This window comes from Eupeodes corollae, chromosome 3 (assembly GCF_945859685.1).
Source record: "Eupeodes corollae chromosome 3, idEupCoro1.1, whole genome shotgun sequence".
Lineage (NCBI taxonomy): Eukaryota > Metazoa > Arthropoda > Insecta > Diptera > Syrphidae > Eupeodes > Eupeodes corollae.
In genome coordinates this window covers 62,904,188-62,931,557 of record NC_079149.1, presented here as the reverse complement: position 1 = coordinate 62,931,557, position 27,370 = coordinate 62,904,188, and the positions used below count along the sequence as shown (strand labels likewise).

General features: G+C 32.4%; 1 protein-coding gene across 7 annotated transcripts in view; it reads right to left on the bottom strand.

Moving 5' to 3' along the window:
• Positions 1 to 3,983: 3,983 nt before the first annotated feature.
• LOC129950036 (uncharacterized) overlaps positions 3,984 to 27,370 on the bottom strand; it is a 47,448-nt gene continuing 24,061 nt past the window's right edge. For 4 of the 7 annotated variants that reach the window (XM_056061808.1, XM_056061807.1, XM_056061805.1 and 1 more), the window contains 13 exons: positions 25,879 to 27,334; positions 25,567 to 25,721; positions 25,400 to 25,505; positions 17,945 to 18,040; positions 17,764 to 17,891; positions 17,400 to 17,685; positions 17,118 to 17,330; positions 16,732 to 17,058; positions 16,484 to 16,664; positions 15,999 to 16,158; positions 9,007 to 9,133; positions 5,566 to 5,711; positions 3,984 to 5,497 (listed from right to left, as the gene is read on the bottom strand). In XM_056061808.1, coding sequence (XP_055917783.1) covers positions 5,213 to 5,497; positions 5,566 to 5,711; positions 9,007 to 9,133; positions 15,999 to 16,158; positions 16,484 to 16,664; positions 16,732 to 17,058; positions 17,118 to 17,330; positions 17,400 to 17,685; positions 17,764 to 17,891; positions 17,945 to 18,040; positions 25,400 to 25,505; positions 25,567 to 25,721; positions 25,879 to 27,334 — 3,666 coding nt within the window. In that variant the 3' untranslated portion in view covers positions 3,984 to 5,212. The remainder of the gene's footprint in view (positions 5,498 to 5,565; positions 5,712 to 9,006; positions 9,134 to 15,998; positions 16,159 to 16,483; positions 16,665 to 16,731; positions 17,059 to 17,117; positions 17,331 to 17,399; positions 17,686 to 17,763; positions 17,892 to 17,944; positions 18,041 to 25,399; positions 25,506 to 25,566; positions 25,722 to 25,878; positions 27,335 to 27,370) is intronic. The other 3 variants (XM_056061809.1, XM_056061810.1, XM_056061811.1) reach the window with 3 other exon arrangements.

The window sequence follows — 27,370 nt, the reverse complement described above, 5'->3', positions numbered from 1 at the left end:
GGTATTCTTGCCCATTCTTCAAGAAAAGCCATCTTTAGTTCATTTTTGTTACAAATATGGAGCTCGCGTAATTTTGTGTCCAAAATTGACCAAACGTTTTCGATGACATTTCAATCTGGAATCTGTGCCGGCGGTTTCATGACGTTAACGCAGTTGTAATTTAGCCAAGTTTGAACAATGTCCGATGTATATTTCGGATTATTAGCTTGATAAAATTTTTAAGAATATTATGGTGGTACTTTCAATAAATTGTAACTTGGCGACTCCAGCTGCAGACATGAAGGCCCATACCATGACATGCCCTCCTCCATGCTTCACTGTAGCTCTTAAGTTTTTATCTTGGAGCTCTGTGTTCGATTTTCGCCACACATAAGATCGCCCATCGGATCCAAATATATTAAATTCGGATTCGGCCGCGAATATAACACTCTTCCAGAACGTGGAATCCTTTTCTATATGCTCCTTTGCAAACTGAAAACGACTAAGTCAATTTTTTTTATTGATAAAAGGTTTTTCCGTTCTACTCTTCTGTGCAAATCATAATTTCTAAGGATATTCGCCAGCTCACTAGCCAGTTTTGGTGCCGATAGCTTTGGATTTTGTTTTACGCTATGAACAATAAATAGTTCATAAGATGCACTAAATATTTTGTTCGGATATTTTCTTCCTTTATTTCCAATTCGATACTCGAATACAAAACGGTGGATAATAGCTTTGACCGTTCCATCTGGTATGTTAAGAATTTCGGCAATTTTTCGCTGAGAAAGTCCATTGTTATGACGATGAAGCACTTATTCACGCTGTTCAACTGTTGTTCGTTTTCCCATCTTCGTAACACTTGTTGCTTTTGCGAAAAATAACCAAAACTGGTAATTTTATTTGAATATAAAACAAATAAGAGAAAGATGAAAAAATCACCGTTATCTCGATATTTTTTCTAATGCAGGTGATCTTTAAACACTGTGGGTCAAATAAGTTGTAGTACTAAAAAATGTACTTATTTCTTTTTTTTTTTAAGTTAAACAAACCTAGTGTTTTTAAATTAATTTAATTTATTTAAACGTCATGGTCAAATTAAAAACTTAATCAACCATTTTGTGTTTGTACTTTCCAAATAACTTTTATTGTTAAGGAGCCATACTCGATTAAAAGGATATATGAGGTGTGGGTCAAATAAGCTATGACCCACTGCATATGTATGTACATATGTATGTCATTTTAGGTATAATTGTTTGATTGTCATGATTTTTGTACATATGTACATTTTTTAAAAACAAAAATTAACACGTAAATATTAACTTATGTAATAAAAAAACTTGAGGTAATAAAAAGCTGACTTAAAGGATACTGATGTAGACAACCTTTGGTTCCAAAAAGACGGCGACCGGGATTACAAGCCATACAGCCAACAAAGTAATCAACTTATTGCAGTAAACTTTTGGTGAGCTCTGCAATTCTTGTCTTCGCCAACTTGTTAAGTATTTTATGCGTAAAGAAGAATTTTTTATTTGAGTCAAATGAATATTTACAAAGACATTTTAATTTTTTTTTATGAAGGTTTTCAAGTACTGGATAGTTTAAATACACAATTTTAGCGTTTTAAGTGGAAATTCAATTTCTAATCTAAAATTTTTAAGCCTACCCATTGGCCTTAACATTTTGTTTTTCAGGGTTTGAAAAGCTTAAATCGACTTGATCAAGACCTAACCGGACCTTCTGCAGCTGATAAAATTGCCCGAAGTCTTAAGGGGTTTTATTTTTATTTAGAAAATAAAGATTGGTACAGATAAATTATAAAGGGAGGGGACAAGCAATTTTAAGGTATACATCTGATTCTTGTGGTTTTCGGGACAACAAAAATTGGCGTTTAAGCAAGTCTCTCAACAGTTGAATTAATTATTAAACTTCATGTAATTTTAAACATAATAATTTTAATCGTTGTACTTATTCAGTTGACTAAAACAAAATTGAAATTTGTTACAAAATCAACAATCTCCAACAGTTGGAGCCATTACAACCATTATAATGTATTCAAAAATAGTATCATTTTTCAAAATCAAATGGGGTGGCGCAACAGTCCGTTGTGAACCAGGGCCTAGTGACTTACAACTCTCAACCATTCCTGTGTGCGAGTACTGTTGTCAGGAATAGAAGGGACCTACAATTTTAGGCCGAATCCGAACCGCTAGTTTTTGAGAAAGCACTTTTTCATGACAAGAATTACTCTTGAAGGATTTGTCAATTCCTCGCAAGAGGCAGTACCCGCGAAAATTATTTTTTTCTAAATTAAGGTGGCACAGGCAGGGATTGAACCCAAGACCCCTTGCATGACAGTCCAACGCACTAACCATCATGCTACGGTACTATCATTTTTATCATTAATTAATTAATTAATAATTGTCATAAAATTGTAACGAAATAATAGTTTGCTAATTATTTGGCCCGCAAATTATACCAGTCGCCATTTTTTTCAATATTGAATTCGCCTTATTTGTAAGCAAATAAATGTTATAAAAAGAGCAACATTTTAATAAGCGAACTCTTCTTTTGTATACTTGAACTTGAATATCATCATTCGCTTTGGTTTCACTCGTAAGTTTTTTTTTCGCGATATTCAAATTTAGCAAATTTCGCAAACAAGTTAAAATTAGTTACTTTTTGGGGATAGCATCTTTTCTATCTCTGGTTTTGATCAGAGCATCAACCAGGATCTACCTAAGTACTAATTGGTTAAATTAGAGATCCCGGGTTGACGGGAAAACAATTCGTGACCATACACCAACAGATTACATCAATATTTGCAAAAAAAGGCAAAGGTATTTTCAAAAATTTGTGTGCGTATCCAGTTGAAAAGTGTATAAGTATATCGTGCGTTTTTTAAGGGGGTCCGCTACCTTCGCCTCGAATTTAGTTTGTTTGATTAGTGAATTTTTACTACTGCGACGGACGTTGCTACGGAGTAAAACAGCTGGCAAGGTATCTCAGCTTCAGAACTTTGAAACAACAAACAATTTTTTTAACTTAATTTTTAGAACGTTTATTAGGTCTAGACACAAGCTTTTTTGAATATTTGAAAATTTTACAAAATGGCAGCGATTTAAAAAATTGCATTTTTTGAATATGTTTTCCAATCTAAAGAATCAAAAAAAAATTGAAAAAGTTTGTGCCTTGACCTATCGTCAACTTTTGGGAAAACGCGTTTAAGATAAATGTTACAATGTAAATAGGCAGGGTGTGTCCGGGTTTGATGCTCAATTTCACGTAAAAAAACATACTTACTTCCAGGCCTGTTAAGTCCGTCGGAAACCCCTTAAGGGGCATAGGGCCTCTACGACGCCTACGCGATATCGGGTACTGTTTTCGGAGATGTGTTTCGGCTCCCTCCAACTTTTGCCTAGTGACGCTGATTCTGCCTCTACTGTCCTGCGCCATGTGCTACTCGGTCGTCCAGCTCTTTTTCCTTCTTGTGTGAGCGGATTCCACTGTATTGCTTGGCCTGCAATGCAGTCGTTATTTTTTCGAAGCGTATGTCCAATCCATTGTGTTGCCTGGCCTGTCCTTCTTTGAAGAACCTCATTTGATATACGGTTTGGCCAGAAAATCCTTAGGATGTTACAAAGACATCTATTCACGAAGGTTTGCAGCTTTCTTGTAGGTAATGGCTGAAGTATCCTTCCAAATGCTGCACCCATAAAGAAGCACAGATTTGACATTTGTGCGAAACAGTCGTAGCTTTGTTCTTAAGCTGATAGATTTATTCCTCCATATTTTTGACAACATACCGAACGCCGATTTTTTGTAAACCAGCATACTTTCGATCAAATCAATTGATTTTTCAAACCTCGAAGGTAGGCCCCCCTTAAATAGTTACTTACAATTTACCTTCTGAGCTTTAGTGGCGATTACTGCGTGGAAACCTGCAATATTTTCTATCACAATTCTTGTCATTGTAAAAGTTGTAATTTTATACGAAAAATAATATGTTGTGTCTTTAGTTTAGCCTTTATTACAGTTTCATATTAAGGTAAATCTATTAAAAAAAAGCAAACACAATATAGGACGAACTCCTTTTTAACTTTCATTTAATTTATTTGTAGGTTATTTGTTTTTAGCATGATATTCACCACAAAGTTTAAGGAAGTTTTAACTTATTCAGCTTTGAAATACAATATCTCGATAACTAAGCGAGATATGTTTGTTTTTGTTTTTTGTTTTTTTTTTGTCATATATATATTTTAAGTTCAGCCCATTAAAATCTATGGAAATCATCAAAATGGCGGCTTCTTGGAAACCGTGTTCTGTCTTCCGAAAAATAATCAACTTGATAAGATTGGGGCCTTTTGTAATTTGTTTTTTTTTCTTTTTTCTTAATTTGATAGTTTTTTTTTATGTATGTATATTTAAATATTTTTTTCTGTACAAAAATATTACATTTTATAAAGTAAAGATTTATTGTCTCAAACAATTATTTATATCTTCTTGTTTTAATAAATAGTAGTCTGTATATATTTCTTATATAGTGTATAAATTTTTTTCTTCACAACATTTGAACATTCTATTTTGTTCTATATAATACTTAATTTTATTTATTTATATATATATATATATATGTTTTTATTGTCTTAGTATTTGTGCCACTTTCGTTGGCTTTTAGTATTGTCTGATATTTTTAATGTTTTGTATTCTAATAAGCCTAAGTTCAAGTACTCATAAAATAATGAACACCTTTAATATTTAATTTTCTACTTGTCTTGATTTTCAAAGCTAATATACTTGGTTAAATTAATGTTAATATTAATATTATATTATATTTATTGTTATGTGTCAATATTATTGTTCCATGTCAAAAATTTAAGTTACTTCCCAATTTTTTGTAAATATAAATATTTGTTTCGATTTTTGCATGCATAGAACATTTACATATATAATTTTTATAATAGTTGTATAATTCATAATTGTTTACTTTAAGATATGGTTTCATTTATCAACAAAAAATATTTTTTTCTTTACCATAAATATTTCAATATCTTAACTTTATATACCATTTGGTTAAATCTGTAGGTTCTTTTTTGCATCAAATAAATTCGAAAAATTGACATTGATTGTTTTGTTAATAGTGTAAAGTTAAAGTAATATATTAATTGTTATTTAAACTGATATTTCAGGGAGAGGTTTTCCATACAAAACTTATGCTATTGTCTTTTGGTTTTTCCTATGGTTTTTCATAGCTGATATAATCTATATCAGTTGGGCTTCTATTCCCATAACCAGAAATATTATTTGAGCTTTTATTTATTCCTTTCGCCTCAGACGGTTTGTTTGGTTTTGAGTATTTTTGCATTTCTTCTAATATCCAAGGAATATATTTAATTACGTTAGAATAAACACCAGGTAGTTTGGGATGAGCACACATTATTCCCCATGATACAATTCCACCGACATACCATTTGCCCGTATCATCCGGATACGGACAAAGAAGTGGTCCACCGGAATCTCCCTGTGAAATTTAAAAAAAAAATGTTTATCAAAACGCATTTATATTTCAAATTTTGTCAGGATAAGTACTTGACATGCATCCTTGCCACCTTCTTCAAATCCCGCGCATATCATACCGTCTGATACTGTAAGATTGTCTAACCATTCGTCACATTGCTGTCTTCGGATAACTGGTACTTGCACTTCATTAACTATTGGTTCATATGTAGCTTTAGCTAAGAAATCGCAAAATATTATACACAAATTTCTTTCAATTTAATAATTCATAATTGAAGCTTATCAAACGACTAAGGTTAAAATAAAAAAATAAAACAGTAGAAAAAAATGGTGGTAATGCAGAATGAGGGGGTGAATTTTGGTAGCGTCGGTTATTTTATTTTGGTAACGTTTGTAAAGTCTTTTTCCATCCAATAAAAGTGAACATGAAATAGGTCGCCGCTCAAATTCAGACGAATTTATGCAGAATGCCGGAGTTTGAATGATTTTTTTATTCCACACTTAATGGCACATGTTGGCGTTGGAAATAAGAATTAATTTAATCAGTTCTCTTCACATTCTTGAAAAAAAAAAAACTTTATAAAAGGTCACTTTAATCAGTTTTTTGCAAAAGTTTTTGTAAAGCGGGCCAATAATAGATTGCTCTCTTTTCTAGATCATAATATTTTACTTAACAATTTATTAAATGCTTTCATTAGAGGTACATGACTGTTTTCTATCGTAACATATTTAAAGTGATACACATTTTTTAACCGTATGGTGTCCCACAAGGCTCTATCTTAGGACCAATTTAATTTTTAATTTTTGTTAGTTCACTTTTCTTACAAGCTCTAAAGAGACCAATAACTGCATTTGCCGATGATACTATTTTAACGTTAACCTTGATCTAAAACTGTTGCATAATTGGGTTAATCTACATAAATTGGTGAAAAGGCAAGTTTTATGATTTATAACATTATGGGTTGAATCTGCAGTGACATGAATTTAAAATACCATTCCCCTAATTGCAAAAGATTCCGTTAAATGCCTTCTTGTTTTCACGATCATAATTTAATTACTTTCAAATCAAATCTTTGTTGCGACATGGATTATTTTTCAAAATTCAAGTGAATATAGCTGTAAAGATTATACACTGCATATAAAGAAATGTTTAACAAATGTTGTCACACAGATTTTTCTGTTGTTAAAAGTCTAAGATAACTGTCACTAGGACATTCGTATTTCTACAAGGCTTTAAAAATTTGGTTTTGTAAATTCCGGGTATAATTTTTTGCTGCTGGAGCTGACGGCATCGCTGCCGAACTATTCAAAGCAGCAGGCGATGACTTGGTAGGGAGCATGCACCAACTCATCTGCAAAATATGGTCGGAAGAAAGCATGCCCGATGAGTGGAATCTCAGCACAGTGTGCCCGATACATAAGAAAGGAGACCCTCTAAACTGCGCCAACTACAGAGGCATCAGTCTCCTTAACATTGCGTATAAGATCCTCTCTGTCGTATTAAGTGAACGTCTGAAGCCATTCGTCAACAACCTGATTGGTCCTTATCAGTGTGGCTTCAGACCAGGAAAGTCCACCATCGACCAAATATTCACACTACGGCAGATCTTGGAAAAGCCCAGGAGCTTCAAATCGATACCCACCATCTCTTTATCGATTTTAAAGCCGCTTATGATAGCTTCTATAGGGAAGAGCTCTACTGAGCAATGTCTAGTTTTGGCATCCTTGTCAAACTTATCCGTTTGTGCAGAATGACGATGAAGAATGCACGCTGCTCTATCAAGGTCGGAAAAGATCTTACCGATGCATTTGATGTCAAAAAAGGTTTTAGACAAGGCGATGCACTGTCATTCGACTTCTTTAACATCGTTCTGGAAAGAATTGTGCAAAACTCAACCGTCAACACTAGAGGCACAATCTTCCAAAGATCCATCCAATTACTCGGATACGCAGATGATATTGACATTATTGGAAGATCAAAGCGTGATGTCAGTGGAGCGTTTTTGAGCATTGCGACGGAAGCGAAGAAGATGGGTTTAGTGGTCAATGAGGGCAAGACCAAGTATATGCTGTCATCAAAAAAGGACACTGAACGACGGCGTATTGGACAAAACGTCACGATGGACAGCTATATTTTTGAGGTAGTTAAGGACTTTGTCTACCTAGACACCGCTATTAATGCAGGCAACAACACCAGCGCTGAAATCAAACGAAGAATAACTCTTGCAAATCACTGCTTCTTTGGACTTAGAAGGCAATTGAGAAGTAAAGTCCTCTCTCGAGCATGTAAAATCACCATCTATAAGACACTCATCATCCCGGTTCTCATTTATGGCGCTGAGGCCTGGACCCTGTCAAAGAAAGATGAGAGCGTCTTAGGATGCTTCGAGAGAAAAATTCTTCTTGTGATTTTTGGTCCCGTACGCATAGATGGACTGACCTAGTTAGCAGAATTAAAGTCCAACGGCTATCTAGGCTAGGTCATGTAGAGCGGATGGACATCAACGCTCCAGCCCGGAAGGTCTTCGAATCCAATCCTGACGGACGGCGGAGTTGAGGAACACCTCGACTCAGGTGGCGCACCCAGGTGGGAGAGGACCTCAACCAACTTGGCGTGCGAAACTGGAGACAGCTAGCTATGGACCGAGCTGGCTGGAGACGCTTGTTGGTTGAGGCCCAGGTCCACCCCGGACTTTAGCGCCACCTTAAGTAATTAAGGGTATAATTTTTCGAGGATCTAGGACAACTGTCAAATACACAATAAAGGAAACATAATATTCACTCTTTTATAATGTTACTTTTTCGTCTTTTTCATGAACTGTAATTGGAAGTGAACTAGTTACATAAAACAGTATGCCTATAAAATATTAAATATTGGTTTTTATTAAAAAAAAATTGAGGTATTTAAAAACTTGATAAGTAATTCCATTAGTTTTTTGAAATGTTTGCTCTTTTTAAATTGTTTGTTTTCTTTATATTAATCGGTTAATTATATACAGTTAATTTTTATGATTTTTAAATTTTATTTTCTATATTCTAATCTCATATTCTTATCACATCGCCATAAATACATTTTTTGAGGATATATTTTATCTAGAATAGTTATTTCCCTTCTTGTCTTCGGACAACAGATTGTACTTAAATATTTCATTAAAAAAACTTTAATTAAAAAATTTGGTATATCATCATGGGTTTATGTTTCGTGCCCTTAGAATGAAAGTGACCTAACTTAAAAATTGCAACTTGTGGGAAATGAGCAAAAAGCCTTCAAAAAAGTGTAGTTTTGAATAATTTTGATTGTATTTCTCACATATTTCGTTGAAAATTATTTATTTTTGCGAATTTTTTCTTAAAAAAAAGTGACTTTATTCAAAAAGATTTATATTAATAGTTTTTTTTTTAACTAAATCTCAATTTTTGAGTTAGGTCACTTTTATTCTAAGGGTATGGTTTATTTGTATTATTTTAATTATTTTTCTAATGAAATTAAGCAAACATAAAATTAATACTCACGGTTCTTATCTTCCCGTTTTCCCCATCCTATAACGGTACATAGCTCTCCAGGCTTTATTTGTTTTAGCTCGGGTGGAGGAAGACAGACAGGTAGTAAATGTTCATGAAACGACACCCTCGAGGAAAGCTGTAAGCAAAAAAAGATTATAGCTAATAATTGTTTCATACATTTAGAATAAAATAATAAAATGGATAATTTGAGTTCACTGCCATTGGGCAGGTTCAGACAACATAAGGGACTTCATTTGCAGTCAACTGCATTCCTTGAACGTACATTTTGACCAAGTCAACTGGTTAGTTTTTCAAGTTTACAAACTTCAAACTCAGAACTTTACTTCCCTAACTTCTAAATTCAGTTTACAGTACATAAAAATACCAAAAATATTATTGTCTACAAAACAATCCTCAGGCAAACTGCAAGTCCATCCCAATTTGAATTTCGCATTGTAAAGAAATATTACTTATTTCTTTTCCAATTTGACGAGAAACCCTTGCACACAAAATATTAAATAAAACTGTGCGAAAAATAAATAAATCGTAGAGGAATAAAGTTCAACTTTCAGTTAATTAAAAAAACATGATCGGTTGTCATTCTGACATAAGTTGACTTGACTTGATAGTAAGGGAGATTTTTTTTGACTTACTTTCCAGTTAAGTTTCCAATAAAATTGCCTTAATTGGAAGGCAATTTTTTAGCTAGTGACCAATCAGATGCCTGAAACTTGCCTTACTTTCAAGTCCATTATGTCGCCTGAACTTGCCCATTGACTCTTTTAAGGTAGATCATTTCAACGTAACATCATAGAGCAGCGTAGTATTTAGCCAAGTTCTTATAGTGCTTCTTTTTTTACAGAAACAAATGCGAACGATTTTGAATCCTTCTCTAACTCAAAAATCATTAAAGTTAAAAATTTTAATTTTACAATATTCTCGGTAAAGCTCGTCCTAAACGACGAACATGCCTGGGGATTTTTTTTTATTTCGTGTCAATTCTATATACATATGTATGTACATCAGAGCAAAGTGCTAAAGGGTGACTTTTTAGCTATTGTCATTTTGGCAACAGTGTTTTTAGCAGCTGACGCACGTTTCGTTTTTTGTTTCACTGTCAAGCATCTTCATAATCGTTTTACAAACGAACAACGATTGCTAATTATTAAATTTTATTATTAAAATGCGTGCTCTTTTAAGAAAGTTTATCGCACGCTTCTTCCATTTTATGGTCAGTTACGTCAATATGGTCAGGGTGCGCAAATAAGCAGAATTGTCGATTTTGGAGTGAAAATAAGACAGAAGCATTGCAAGAGCTATGGGCTGGTGGCATCATTAGACCGTACTTCTTCAAGGATGATGTGAATCGTAACGTAACTGTGAATGGTGAGGGCTGCCGTGAGATGATATCCAATTTTTTTTTGTCCAAAATGCAAGATCTTGACTTGTATGATATATGGTTTCAACAAGACGTATCCACATGCCATACAGCCCGGTCAATTGGCCGCCTAGATCGTGCGATTTAACGCCTTTGGACTATTATTTATGGGGCTATTTTTAAGGTCATGTCTATATAGACAAGCCCTCTTCAATTGACGCACTAGAAAACAACATTGAAGTATTTATTCATGAGATACCGGCCGAAATGTTGGAAAGAGTATGCCAAAACTGGACTAAGCGGATGGACCATTTAAGGCGCAGTCATTTGCATGAAATAATCTTCAAAAATTAAATTTGTCTGTATTTTATGTTTTTTTTTTGTTGAAAAACTTTCCTATTATTATTATTCCTGTGTACTAGTACTGTTGTCAGGAATGGAAGGGACCTACAATTTAAGGCCGAATCCGAACGGCTAATTTGAGAAATCACTTTTTCATGACAAGGACTCTTGAAGGATTTGTCAATTCCTCGCAAGAGGCAGTAACCGCTAAAATTATTTTTTTTTTTAAATTGAACCCAAGACTTTTCTATAGCTTTTAAAAAATCACATTAAGAAACGCAGATGCTTGCCGGTTGGGCTTATACTGTTGAAAACACACTTGAAATAAATATACTTAGCCAATAATGTTATCTACAGATAAAATATTTTAACTATCAGAAATGTAAGTCGTTGTAGTACGTAAGGGACAAACAAATGGCAAATGACATTTTAAGTAGTCTTGAGAGTACTTTTCAACTCTTTTTGCGAGAAGAAAGCTGAAACTCAACAATGAAGGAGGAGACATTTGTCTTTTTGTATTTGTATTTATTACATATTATTTAGTCTTGCACAGTAAGATACAATATCTTTTAAGGTAGTACAAGCTTCAGTTTTACAATTGGTTTACATGAAATGAATGAATACTAAATTTTAAACGAGATGACTTGAAAAAGAAAATTTATATAAACATAACTACTTTATACCATTAAATTAATGAAAAAGATATGATCCATGGACTTTATTATAATACCTTATAAAACACCTTTAAAGTAAAAAAAAAAAAAACAAAAAACAAAGTACTGTCTAAGTCTTATTCTAAACCGTTTAGTGCAGCCTATCATCCTTATAGTTTGAGGTAGGGAATTCCACAACCGAACTACGTGAACGAAAAATTGACGGTTTGAAACAAGATAGGAGTAGCGTATTGGTATCAGATCGCTGCTTCGATTAGAGCGTGGAAAAAGGATTCTGTTGTAAAGGTACGGGGGTTGTCGTGTTTGCATGATATTGTGGAGCATTATTAAGGTCCTAAACGAGAAAAGATTATCAAGAGAAAAACCATATATTGATTTTGCATATGAGGTTATATGAACATATTTCCGTAGCCCAAAAATATATCTTGTCACACTATTATAGACAACATTAAGTTTCCTTTTGTGCTTGGAATCGCAATTACTAAATAGTTCACACCCAAATAATAAAAGCGGAATAAGCAGTTACTTAGCAAGTATCTTTCTTGTTTTTATTGGAGTGATTCTTTGGGTGGTCCATAACATACGTAAGCCTCCGTAAACTCTACCTATGATAAGTTGTATATGATTTGTCCAAGTGAGTGTCGTATTGAATACTACTCCAAGATTCTTGGCTGAGTCAACAAACTGAATAGGGTTATCATTGAGTAATATTAGAGAAAAACAAGATGTGTCTGTAGGGTCTTTTGAAATGACTAAGCATTTTGACTTAGTAGCATTTAAACAAAGCCCGTTTGATCGTGACCAGAGCAATATCTTATTAAGATCTTCGTTTATCTCCCAAATGCCATTTTCAACCAACCCCAGTGGACAACTGTACCTAAGCTGTACATCATCGGCATACATATGTATGGATGAGTTAAAGCTTAGAGACGGGAGCTCATTAACATACATGGTAAAAAGTAATAGGCCCAAAATAGACCCTTGGGGAACACCTCGTGTTAGCGGAAGAAAATTTGAAGTTTGGTTGTTAGCAACTACTGCTTGGTGTCTAGAAATAAGATATGAGAAAATGAGTCTCACTGATGATGACGTAAATTGAAACTCATCCCTTAATTTGATGCATAAATTACGGTGGTTAACAGTGTCAAAGGCTTTGGAAAAATCCAAAAGAGTGAGAAAAGACACAAAATTCTTATCTATACTTTCTCTAATTTCTTCGACCACATTTATAAGGGCAGTAGTGCAACTGATCAGTCATGATAATAATGTTGAAAAGATGTGTTATGTATCGCAATGTAATTGGTAGAGTTGCCTTCACAAACAATGGATGGATTTCGTCAAACGCTATTAAGTTTGATTTAATAGATAAACAGGTTTTTAGAACGACTTTATCATCAATTGCAGAGAAGCTAACGCCCCTTGTAGAGCAGATGTCGGTTTCTAAATGTTCAGAAAAGTCTGCCTACCATTAAACTCAAATGATGATAGGGATGTGAAATTGGTATTCAACTCATCACAATCAATGATAGTAGAAACATTGTTAATGTGCTTACCAACACCAATTTCTTTTAAATTTTTCCAAAGTCTATGACCGGCTAATGAAGGGTTGAGTCGAGGAGCTTAGAAACGTCTCTTAGCTTCCCTAATCTCATGAACAACTTTATTTCTTAAGTCAGTGTAGACCTTATGAAGTTCGTCGAGTCTAAAACGTTTCCAAACTTTGTAAGCTAGATTGCGCTTATTTATTAAAACTTTAATTTTGTTGTTGAACCAAGAAAGATCATTGCATTTAAAGGTTTTTGTTTTGTAGGGAACATGAATATTGAAAAGAGAGCTAAGGTTTCCTTCAATAAAAGAAACTTGGTCGTCGACAGACTCCATAAAGAAAACTCGGAGTGGATGTGTTTACTGGATGGAAGTTTAGAGCTTTCATGTCATCAGAAAAAGTAGATTCTAAAAGAAGGTTGCTGTTAAAATCTCCACTTAAAATAATATGAGGCGAAATATGGGCCAATTCATCCAATTTGGTCAGTAATGGTGTTGTATCAATGTGTTTATTTGGTCTATATGCTGAACCCAGTAGAATCTTATTATCTTTGCATGTTATTTTAATAAATATAAAATCAATGTAACTACCAGAAAGGGATTCACATACAAATTTTGGCTTTAGCCCACTACGTGCATAAATGGCCACTCCACCTCCAATACGCCCCACTCTATCCCGTCTAAATAATTTAAATCCTTTTACATCAGACAATGAGTCATTTAATTCAGGGTAAAACCATGTTTCCGTCACACATACGATATAGAAGAACATCTTTGACTTTCGATAAATTGATTCGCGATCTGTGATTAACGATGCCCGTTTTTTTGAACCACTGCTCACAGCTTTGGAAACATTCGATGTTCAAAATTTAACCATTGAGTTTGTGAAACGCAGAATTATCGACAGATGATCGCCTTTACAAATGTGTGCCTTTCCATCTTCAAAAATTGTTTTTATTCCTATCGATTCTAGTATTCAAATGAAAAGTAAATAGCATGACAGTTCTTTTACGAATAATACATCTTCGATAACACCATCACTCTTCCTTTCATTTATATAAGTGGTTACTAAGATACGAAATAAGTTTCGAGGTCAAAGATGTCAACTGCCCTGGAATATTTTCTAGAAAAAGTCTGGACTTATGGCATCAACAAATGGGTCAGTCAAACATTGCTAACATTTTGAAGCTAAAGCGTATTGAAACTGTTGATGGCTTGGATATCTAGGACAATGATAAGTGTTATTTTTGCGAATCTTGTATAGTAGAAAAGTTCATTAGAAAGCAGATCGTCTGTACCTTTGGAATTCATACAAAATGTAGTTTTGTCCGAAGCAGGAAGGGAAATATTTAAATGTGAAAATTTCAGTCAAGAAGAAATTTTATAACCGATTACAAAAAAAATATAACAATGAAATAGAAGTTCATCAAGCTGTTGCGAGCTCATTCAAAGAAAATCAACGAAATAATAGGTCAAGAAAAATTCCAATCAGATCAAAAGACAACTGCAAGTTTTATTGACGATGTGCCAAATAAACTTGATGAAGCAAAGAAGTGTATTGATTCAAACAATTGGTAATCTGTGATTGAAGAAGAGCACAATCGTTTGGAACAAGCAAATACATATTTATATCTGATGAATATGGAGGTCCGTGCATGACGGTATTGTTTTTAGCCAAAAAATTACGAACGAGCAACGACGAGTGAGCAGGTGCGTTTTCGTGGTGCAAAAGCCATGAATTGTTTTTCCATAAATCTGAGCGTTTTTTTCGGATTTCTTCATGCATAACTTCAAGATAATACACCTTATTAACCGTGCGATCTTGTGGTAAGAACTCTTGATGCACTATTCCATTATAATTGAAGAAAACAGTAAGCAAAAACTTCACATTTAATCGAACTTGACGTTTTTTTTCGCTCTTGGTAACGTTATATGCTTCCAGGTTTGTGGATTGTGGATTGTGCTTTGGTTTCGACATAATCCGGACATTCATGTTTCATCACCAGTTAAGACCCTTTCAAGCAAACTTGGATCGTCTTCGTTGACGTCATTTAACATCTCCTGAGCGATGTCTATGCGATTTTTTTTGTGGTCTCTTTAATTCTTCCATTGTTTACAAACAAGCAAAAATCGCTGAGCCCATAAAAACCGTTGAACCTTAGCAACTACCACAGACAAAGCAAAGAATGAGTATAGCTGAAAATTGCATCATACTTTAGGGGCATGTATACAAACACAATTCAAACAAATTGACCTTCAGACTCTCCAAACCCGAAATTCAAAAATTCCGTGTACTTTTTTTTGAACACACCTCGTATGCTCCTCTAAAGGATGCTAAATCAGTTTTTTGAAAGGCGATTTTAAGGAAGAGATGTACATGCGACAAGGAGAAAGTTATGAAATTTAAAATATTGTGAAATAACTTAAGCAATTTAATGGCAGGACACATTTCAACAAAACACTCCTCAGGCAAGTTCAGATGGACTTGTGTTTTGTACTTTAAAGAAATATTACTCAATCCTTTTTTAAAAAGAAACATTTTTACATGAAACATAACATCAATTAGAATTGTGCAGAAAATACATACACTACAAAATAATAAAGTTCAGCTTTCACTTGGATGAAAAAATAGGATTAGCCGTCATTTTGACATATGAGTTAGAAAGATATTTTTTAACTAACTTTTCAGTCAACTTTCCAATAAAGTTGCGTCAATTGGAAGGCAACTTTTTGACAGCTGGCCAATCAGATGCTTGAAACTTGCCAAAGGGTTCCTTGTCAAACTGGGAAAGGAATAACAATACAAAATAAAAATCCTGTATAGCTTGCTGAATAAGTGATTTGTAGACAAAAATGGGTTTGGTTGTTTTCGATCGAGCGAATTCGAAAAATTGTTTTAAAGGCAATCCAATTATGATTTGTCAGAAGATGTAAGGATAGATTTAATATTTTAGGCTTTTTATTTGTCAAAATCGAAAAATGACGGATCCTGTGTCTGAATAGTTACAATTTGTAATTATTCAATGCTTACATATATGATTACAAAACTAAATAAAACTTACTTGAAACAAAGCAATATCATTATCATGTGCAATCTGTGTATTATACAAAGGATGTGGAATCACAGTTTTTACTTTAACATTAAGTCCAGAATAGGTGAAAGAATTCCTTCGGGTAACTCCAAGCTGTATCGTCCAATCATCTAGATGTATAAGAGTATGACTGAAAAAAGAAGTAGAAAATTTCATTAATCTTAGAATTATAGCTTCATTAAATATTTATCAAAAGTAAAAAGAACATTAGCTTGTTCTTGAGAGAGATAAATATTTTAAAAACTATGAAAAGTTACAATGGCAAGAAATGGTATCCAACTATAAGGTTTAAAAGACATAAATATAAAAAGTGACATATGTACATTTAGTCCTAAATTAAGTTGTAGTGAACATTCAACCGAGATAAAACAAAACCAAATCAAATGAAGCATTTTTGTATACAAAATATGAGTTAAAACAAAATTTAGACAGTATATTTGTACATGAGAACTTACTTTCCAATGCAATGCGAAGCAGTTAGAACCCATTCATCAGCAATAAGAACACCTGCACAGTAAAATATCTTTTCGGGGCCACCTAAGATTGCGGCCAAAAAGGGCCAGGCACCAGGGCTTGCAGCTGATCCTCCAATAATACGTCTTGTTGGTTTCTTTTCACGTCGAACTTTACCACATTCTAAATATTTTATAAGCGACATTGATAGTTATAAAACATAAACCAATTAAAAAGATTATAGGTATACCAAAATTAGTGCACGTCAATTCAGCTATTGGAAAATCTTCTTCTGGGGTACAGCTCGAAAACTCTTGCATGAGATTTGATCTTTTCTTAGAGTACATTTTCCAAATGTCAGTTGAAACATTAACCGATGTCAAAAGAGGACGATGTGTCTTTTGGGTAACCACACTCGTTGCATTTACTGAACTATAACCAAGCATGGAACAAACAGCCGTCGGTGAAACAGAGCGATCCCAGTTTTTCACACACGCTGGAGTCCATTTGTGTGAACTAAAACGAAACACTTCAAGTACACCCTTGCCAAGGTCACCGTTGCGCTCACTTAATCGAACTAAAAATTTGAATTCATGAGTTTAAAGCTAAAAAGGATTAATTTTAAACTATTCATACTGCAATTCCGCTCATCTTGGCCATAAGGACAGTCAATTATTCCGTCGCAAATTTTTTTTGAGCTCATGCATTGTTCCTCGCCGCAATAAATAGAACCAGCTTCGCATCGATCGCATTTCGACTCATCCATTTGATCCATGCAATCCAAATGGCCATCACAAACGTATTCGTTTGGAATGCATCTAGTTTGGTCACATACAAATCCACTGCAAACTATTTGAACGAAATTTAAAAATATAACAATGTTATATATTTATTTAGGTAGGCACTTTTTTCGATTACCTGGATTACGAGCAGCTATCATAACGTCTCGAACTTGATGTAAGCCCACGCATTCGTCGGAGTTATTAAAATCCTTAAATAAATTGCAATTCAAATACTCGGGAAGATTTAGGCCAAAAACGTCGAAGAAAAATCCACAACGTCTCATGGTTTCGGTACAAAGTGTTCTGCAAGGAGGTACAGTGGATCCTGTCGAGCCACATTTTGGAACAAAAAGTGTACATAAAAACAAAGAAACTAGCTCATAACATCGCACATCAACGAGTGCATCGTAAGCGTCTAGATCCTATTGCGCGATTTACATATATGTGGAAATAGCAAACATTAAGAATAAGTAAATATTAAAATCCGACTCAAACCTCACCACTTGAGTTTCCAATTGTCCAAAATGTCCAATGTAATTAGGAAACACTGTGTAGTTATATGGAATCAAAGGGCCTTTACAAAATTTAACAATGATGGGTAAGCAAGTTCCAGGAGCTGGGTTTTTTCCTATTGTTGGTTGTTAATTTGACATAAACAAATTAAAATATTTAAAAACATACCAAATTGTGACACTTCTTCAACTCGTATTGTATTGATTATTGTTTTATTAACAAATTTGATTGTAGGATAAGCACTAAAGTATGCCGCAAGTCCTCCTAAAATTAAATTGCACAACAAGATATTTTAATGTTTTTACACAACAAAATATAATTACATATGAACATATGTATTTACCATTATTATATTATTTATTTAAAAATATGTAAATGAATGATTATGAAATCTTTTTTAAATACCATATTTAAATTCCCATAGGGAGTTATAGTAATGGGTCCGTTTTGACAAATTGGAAATTTTGACATTTTTTGATCTTACAAGGGACTTAAAAAAGTAAGGCCAGTTTTTAGCATCTGAAAAGTTAGTCAAGAAAAATCTTCCTAACTATCAAGTCAAGACTACTCATGTCAAAATGACAGGTGATCATGTTTTTTCATTCAACTGAAAGCTGAACTTTATTACTTTATGATTTATTTTTTTTCTGCACAACTTCATTTAATCCTTTCTGTAAAATGGTTCCTTGTCAATTTTGAAAAGAAATAACTATATTTCTTTACAATACAATGTTTAAATCATGATGGAGTCTTAACTCGTCTGAGGAATGTTTTGTAGACAGTAACTTTGTTGGTACTTTTTGTTCTATGAACTTAAAGTAAATGTTTGCGAAGTAAAGTTCTGAATTTGAAATTCATGACACTTAAAAATTTAACTAGATGTTTTGGTCGAAATTTACGTTCAAAGAATGAAGTTGACTGCAAATGAAGTCCGTTGTGTTCCCTGAACCTGCCTATTCTTTAGCTTAGTATACATGATGTTCCAATATTGACAGATTTTTCGCCAATTTTATCTGTCAACGGTGACAGAAAAAAAAATGGAAGTCAATCGTCGGCAAATTATCTCCCAACAAATTTTCTGAGTTCCTTCATTCGTTTGTACTCGTCCAAACACCCAATTTTTGTATTTTAAAATAATAATTAGACGATTGTCCACTTATTAGATATTGGATTATGTTCTTTCCGAACAATCAATATTTAATCATCAGAAAGTTTTTCAACAGGGCAAAGTTTAAAGGATTTTGAAAGAATTTCAAAACTAGGAAAATCAAAAAATAAGAACTCACCGTTACCGTTTGACAAAACAATGGAAAAGAATTCATAGAAATAAAACAAAACATGAACACGTTTTACAAAATAGTAAAATCATTATTGTTTCACTGTTTTTTCATTTTATATGTTTTAAATATTTTTCACTTCTAAAATTAATGTGCATATTTTCTGTTATCTGTAGAGAAAATTGTCTTCCAATGAATCTACCAATTTTATTGTTTTTTAAAGTCTTCGAACCGTTTAAACATTTTCTTATATGCAAATAAAATAAACCAACCAACCGTGCTTGTATAAGCCGACAATATTCAGTGGGTGGTTTTATCAAATATCTCACCAAGGGCGGATCCAGACTTTTCATCAGGGGGGGGTCACACACTTTAATGAGTTTTTACTCACCGCCTAAAAATGTTCTCTAATGTTTTGCAAAGGATGCAAACAAAATTTAATAATTGCTAAAATGACAACTTTAGCTATCAAATTATTAAGAAAGCATTCCAAGATTCGAACAGTTGTCTAAATATGCCATATTTAAGAGCTAAAATACAATAGCTTAGAGGGTTTTTGGTGCATTTCGCGCCGAAATGTAGGAAACTGTTTTGAAACGTTGCTTTGTTCCAAAAACAATACACACTTTTCTTGTTTTAATTTCTATTAATGCCAAGAACGCTGCAAAAATTTAAAAATCCAGAAAATGAGAGAAGATCTGAATGTAAAAATGGGGGGCATTTTTTGACGTAGTTTTTTCGAACTTAATTTGCGGGAATCTCTTATTACTATCGTTATAAATCTGTTTATTTGGATCTTATAAAGGCGTTAACAAAACTTAAAAATTGTAGAAAAAAGGGTTGGTTCTTGAAATCAAGGAAATAGTTGTATTTAAGAACATAATTTATCTAAAAAAATTAAATTAAAAAAAAGTAAGGTAGGTGAACAAATAAGTTGGGAAGAAAAGTTTTGTAGCTCTCACAAATTACACGTTGCAAAGCTTTTATATCAATAGATATGAAACGTTTACTATGTTTTTCAGTTAGCCATTAGTTTAACAAAAGTGTCACTTGATTTTTTGGGACATTTGTATTATTGAAATTCATGTTTGAATCTCAGTTCTAGAGCATCCAAAGCAAATTCACTTCAAAAAGTAGATTTATTTAATTGTTTAAGATCTTTTGTATTCAACAGAAAACCAGTCTTGAAAGAAATGAAATGCATGACTGGGTCGCAAGAACTTGATAATTTCTTCCAAAAAGTCTATTTAAAAATATTGCCTATATTTTAAGATTTAAAAATGTACATACCTTCAAAATAAGTTCTTCTCAATAATTTAAATACCATTTTATTTGTCAAAAAATCTAGATTAACCTATTTTTTCGAAAATCGTTATAATTTTTTGTTTTAATAATATATTTGGTATAAGCACTAAATAAAGAGCTTATAAATATATGAACATTTTACATTTAAATTTCGTAAAAAAATGTTGTCCCCTTTCTGAGATATCAAGTTTTGTAAACAAAATTAGTATTTTATTAAAAATAAAAAAAAAAATACATTTTTGATCATAAAAAATCATCATCAATTTGATCATTGACAAGAGCTTGCACAAAAAGAGAAGAATTTTGAAATCGTTCCATTAGTTCTTGAGAAATCTTATAAACAAAATAAAGATTTTTTTTTGAGGGGTACCCTTCTGGAGCAAAACGAAATATGTTTTTGTTGTAGAAAGAAGCCAAATTAAGAACAGAAAATTTTGAGAAAGTTTTAGAAAATTCGCATGTTTGAACCAAGAAAATTTATGTGCTGTTATTTTTTGCATTAATTAAATGATAAAAACTGCCTACACTAATCAGCTGAAAATCTTAATTTCAATCAAAACTTGTTTGGACTGTGGGGACCAGGAAAGACAGACAGACGGAAGGAATTAGACACTTTTTTCGACTTCTCTACCGCCGTAATGTCATATTTGATTAAAAACTCTAGTTTGAAATTGTTTACTAAAATAAAACTTGCTATATAGTTCCTATATGTCGCAAGTAAAAATCACTTCAATGTTCACTATTAATGTGTTTTAAAAAAATGTAATTATAAAGTTGAAGGCTAGTTTAAGGAATTCAAAGGCAACTTAATATAAAATTGATGATCTCTTATTCAAGGTTTCTTCTTAAGAACTTGAATATTTGCTCTTTTTCTTAGAAACATTTTTTATGAAAATAATTTAAAGCATGACTTAAGTTTTTTCAAGTTCTAAATTGAGCGAAAATAAAAATTTGAGTTGTTTTTGATAGCAAACCACTTTTTGGTGAATATCGTTAAATTACTAATAAATCTTTAAATGAAATCTTTATCTATACAACTTAACTGTTTAAGCTTTTTGGTTCATATGACCCCCCCCCTGGATCAAATGGTCAAAAGTTGATGAATTTGTGCTGTGTTTTTGGAATAGGGCTGAATATCCTATTCATATTATGTTCCTGGTCCAATCTCCAGTCAAAAGTAGTACTTTTAGCAACAAAGTTTAGGGAAGTAAAATACAAATGTTGTTTTCATATACAAAAAAATAAATAATACAAAATATAATGGGGGTCATATCCATTAACGCAATACGATTAGTTTTGAATTGAAGGGAATTTTTACAAAAAAGTAAACATATTATCTCCCAGGGGGGGTCATGACCCCTACGACCCCCCCCCCCCCCGTGGATCCGCCATTGTATCTCACGAACCAATTACGCTATCATTTTCAATGAAATTGTATACTACATATATATTTTATGAGCTCCGAACAAATTTAACTAATAAATAATATTAGCTTCAAAATAAATGTATGAATGAATGAATGATTGTTATTTATGAAACCTGGTGAAAATTTGAATTTAGAGTTTTTTTTACAAAAACAAAATTTTAATTGGTGAAAAAATAAACTTGAAACTTATTTTATCTTATGGACAATATTGTTGTTAATGTTTCATAAAATTTATAGAAAACCCCAATTTGCAATTTCGTTATAAAAAAGAAACATGAGAACGAATGAAGGTATTGACTTCAAACTTATTTCATCTTATTCAATACATTTTTGTTAATTTTCGTTCAATATTGAAAACAAGACAATTATCAGTTTTGTTTACAAATAAATTGAATCCTTTCAAAAATGCCACACTAAATTGGTTTAAGGTCCCGAATATCTCGACAAAAAACAGCTAAAACTTCAATTGTTAAATAAATATTTCTGAAGTTCTGTATTTAAGCTAATGGCAGCATATGTACTTAACAAATCACACTTTATTGTAGATAAGCAAATAAAAGATTGTGCGCATCTGGGGCTCGCCATCAAAAAGATATTGGAAAATTTGTATGTTTTTGTGCAACCTTTTCTAACTTTGTATAAATACTCACCTAATCAAAAAATTGATGAAAAATTAAAAAATATTAGGTCCCTTCGCGTACCTTCCTAAAAAAGTCTAATTTTACGTAAAACTAAGAAATTTAACTAAATCATGTTCGCGTACTCAAAAATTTAGTAATTTTTCGTAAAAGAGGGCGCTCACGAGAGAGTAAAATATTTCCCCAACCTACGAATTTTAGCCCAAGAAATTTCCTTGGGCTGATTTGTGAAAAGTGTCAAATTTGATAGAACTTAAAACAAATTAAATAAATTGCTCGCTTTAACTGTCACTTAAAATTAAATTCTAAACACGAAATGAAACGATGATGTTGCAAAATTTATATTTTTTTGACAGTCAAATTGTGGGAAAAATTTGCTGTTTTCCCGTTCGCTTACTTTTTTAACTTCCCAGAGGAAGTTATTGCTATGGGTCCTATTTGTCAAATTGAAAATTTTGACATTTCTCAACGTTTCAAGGTCCCTAGAGTCAAAATAAAAGATTTTTAGAAAGATGTCTGTGCGCGCGTGTGTACGTACGTTTGTACGTCCGTACGTTCGCGACGTTTGTTTCGTCGTCCATAGCTCAAGAACCAGAAAAGATATAGACTTCAAATAAATTTTGTTATACAGATAATAAGACAGAAAGATGCAGAAAGGGCTCTCAACAAAATTGCGTGGGTGGTTTTTTTTACCATAGCAGTTTGAAAAAAGGTGAAAATTTTGGTTAACCCTAAATATCTTACGAACCAAAAACACTAGAGACTTGAATTAAATTTTATATAATATATTGTAACGTGATACCAAACAGGTATATTTTTTGAAAAAAATCAATATAACGTTTTTTTTTTTAAATCAATAAAACTGAAAAAAATGTATCACCTCCAAAATTTTACGACTGAAATATGATTTCATCTCTAAAACAATTTTGTGCAACGAAGAATAATGTTTTTGGCATCTGATAAAATTTTGAGAAAAATCTAATTGACAGTTTTTTTATAAAAAATAAAAATCTAAAAAAAAACATTACTCAAAGTTCGTAAAAATTGAATATCGATTCAAATATCTTTTCAAAAACTTGAAATTTAGGCTTCAAACTTATTTTATCTTATAAGAAATATTGTTTTCAACATTTTGAAAAATGTTGAGAAAAATCGAATTGACAGTTTTTTTTACAAAAAATAAAAACCTAAAAAAAAAATTTATAAAAGTTGGTAAAAATTGATTTTCGACTCGAATATCTTTTCAAAACTTTGAGATATTGGCTTTAATTTACCTTTATCTTCCAAAAAATCTTGTTGTCAACATTAAGTTAAAGTTTGAAAAAAATCGAATTGACAGTTTTTTTACAAAAAATAAAAACCTAAACAAAAATTTATAAAAGTTGGTAAAAATTGATTTTCGACTCAAATATCTTTTCAAAACTTTGAGATATTGGCTTTAATTTACTTTTACCTTTCAAAAACTCTTGTTGTTAACATTCAGTTAAAGTTTGAAAAAAATCGAATTGACAGTTTTTTTACAAAAAATAAAAACCCTAAAAAAAATGTATAAAAGTTGGTAAAAATTGATTTTCGACTCAAATATCTTTTCAAAAATTGTAATAATTGGCTTCAAAGTAATTTTATCTCATAAGAAATATTGTTTTCAACATTTGGTAAAATTTTAAAAAAATCGAATTGACAGTTTTTTTACAAAAATTAAAACTCTAAAAAAAAACAATACTAAAACTTCGTAAAAATTTACTTTCGATTCAAATAGCTTTTCAAAACTTAAAAATATTGTCTTGAAACTTATTTTATTTCACAGAAAATATTGTTTTCGATATTCAGTAATTTTTATATAAGAATCCAACAGCCCGTTTTTTCATAAAAAATAGTACGCAAATTTGGTAAAAATTGATACGAGTACATATAGACAAACTTTTAAGCAAGACAAATCGACAGACGGGATGGGAAGTTATCAGTGTGGGTCGCATCCCAGCCTCTTTTTGTAGTTTTGTTTTTGTGAGATAAATTTACCCCCACTCTTTAAAATATCTCTTTTTACGAATTAAATTAAAACAGTTGACTCAAAAAATGTCAACTTTGAATACAAAACGTTTGAGAGTATTCATTTGATGAGGATTGCAAATATTTTATCGGTTTTATTAGTAAATGAGATATGGCTTGTTAATATTGTTTGAAATTCTGATATCTTTTTTTGTATTTTGAACGATTTTTTGCTAAAATTATCAAAAACTCTCCAAAAATTAACTTATTAACAAAATTTAAAATGTGGACAAATATTAGGGACCCGTTTTTGCTATCAATAAAATCCATCAATAAAAATTGAAATAGGAGGAATCTGAAATGTTTTATTGATGAGAGTTTATAGCAATAAGTAAATTTACGTCATTTAATTATAGGTATCAAGTAACATTTACTTTTTCCTGTTGAGTAAAAAGTTGGAACGCCATCAATAAAACGAACCGAAATTGTGTTGTCATTTGCAGTCAATTGTTCAGTAAAAATTAAACTTCATAATTTTAATTTTCAAAACCTATTTACGAAATAAATTTATCTACAAAAAATACCTTATTGAATTTATCTTTTGCTAAAAGTAAAGCTTTTTAATGTCAAAAAATTTAAAACAAACATTTTACTGATGGATTTTGCTGATAGCTAAACCGGGCCTTAAAGACAAAAAGATTGAGTACTCGTATCTATAGCTATACATTTTCTAGGAAATATTTCGCTCTTTATGCTGCTGAATGAATAAGTACCTATGAAATTTGTTGCAGAAACGAGTGTGGTAGATGCACATATGTACTAGTATGGGTGCATATTTCAAAAAAGTTGTTCTTTTGTATTGTATGTAATTCTAAAAATAAATAATACATTGTGGTTGATAATACTTAGGCCCATTTTTTTTATCATGAAATTAATTCACAAAATTTGTTGAGTAGGTTTAGAGTTTTGTGATGGCTCTGCAACTTACCTGCTATAGCTAGTAGTGCAAAAGCATTAATTAGAATCTGAAAGAGCCGAAACCGAAGTCGACCGTTTGTAACATAAGGATTTGAACTTTTTCGGCGATTTATTATCTGTAAATACAAACATGTTTTAATAATTCTGTATTCTAAGTATTTAGTTTAATGTTCATACTCTATGCTGAAGGGACATATTTGATGTACCATTCTGAAAACGAACTATTGCCTGCAAACTGGCTGGTGTTGAGATGCTTTTGGTAATAGGTGATGTAGGAACTGTATTCTCAAGTTCTTCGGTTGTTTCTGTTTTAAACAATTGTTTTTGGGAAACTAAGAAAATATACATAGTAATTTGGGAAAAAAAAATAGAAGGCATGCAAAATGTTTAAACTTGTTTCTAAAGTAGATCTAAAAATAGTTACGGATTGTATAAAAAAAATGGTGGCACATGACATTTCAATGGTTGAAATTTCGAAAGGAAACATACCTTCACAAAGTCTTTTCATTGGTGGCAAAAGAGGAGCTTCAATGATCTTAGAATTGTAACCTGGACTTGAGGTTTGACTCACGCTATCACTAGAAAAACTCGAATCTTGTCTGAAGTCATTTTTGTTCTGTCGGAGATTGATGTATCGGGTTGCAGCTGCTATTTTCCCAAGACTGTCATTAGAGTTCTGATGAAGTACTCTTGTCTTTGATCTTCCTCTTGAAGAAGTACCATGTATTGGTGCTCTATTTTGATTTTGGTTTTGATTGTATCCGGAATTCGAGTTTGTCGAGAAACTTATTTCGTTTGATAGATATGAATCTTGGGGCTGATGGAGTTTGGGGTATACAATTGGTGGTGGTCTTTGTTTTCTAATGACTTTTAAGGAACTTTCTTCCGGTGGCGATGAAATGCTACTCAAGTTTTTGCTAATATCTCCATTCATTTGAAAATGTGAACGACTAGGAGGCGTAGGCGGTTTTGGACGAGCAGATGTCACAACAGAAACTGAAACTGTACTTTTCGAATTGTTGTTTTTAGCTGGAGGTACTGGCGGAAGCATTTTAGGAGTTGTAGAAAACTGCTTACGAAGCGGCACTTCTGGCCTGACTCCTCCAGGACCTGAATTTGCTTTCATTGTGCTAATCGAGTTCTTTTTTTGATAATTGGTGATAATAGTTCCGAGTTCATGAATGCTTTGAGTTGGAGTTTCATTCCCAGAGTCGATTTTAAACGAATCTTTTGAAAGCGGTGAGTCATTAGTTTTTTCTGTTAAGCAACTATCAAGTGACGATTGGGTGTCTACCGATGAAAATCGACTGCGGAAATCTGTGTTATTTCGTTCACTTCCATTACTCGATATATAGCCGGTGTCAGAAGTGGCTTGAGATTTATTTGACTCTCCAGACGATCGATCAGCTTGTGGAATGTTACATTTTAATGTGCACAAATCATTTGCTGCGTCACAATCAAAATAATTTAACGATGTGGGCTCTCCACCTGATTTGATGCTGGGTGTAGTAGAGCAGCTGCAAATGTTGAGCTCTAGCGGTTTGATGAAACTGTCACAAATAGGCATAAGTGATTTGAAAGGTGATGTCAAAGATTCATCGAAAACCGAGTTTTCCAAACTCATTCTATCATCATCCGAAAATTGTTCGTTTGGTGAGATACTATTATAGATATTGTAATGGGGTTTATTATCATTGTCATTGTGGAATGGGTTGCGTGTTGAATTAGAAGCAGTAATGGGGCAAAAATGTTGGATATTATTTGGTTGAAATTTTTGATTTTGATTTTGATTTTTGTTTAAGTTTGATGTTAGCATTTTGTTTTGTGAGTTTTGCTTGGAAGTTGTATCATCATGACCAGAATTCCAAGATAATTTACCACGAAATGTACGTTTTGGTATTGGAGGAGGAAATATATTACATGACGAGTTGTTTTGGTCAATCACCTGAGGCGAAATGTGTGGAAAGGTGTTAAAATGTTA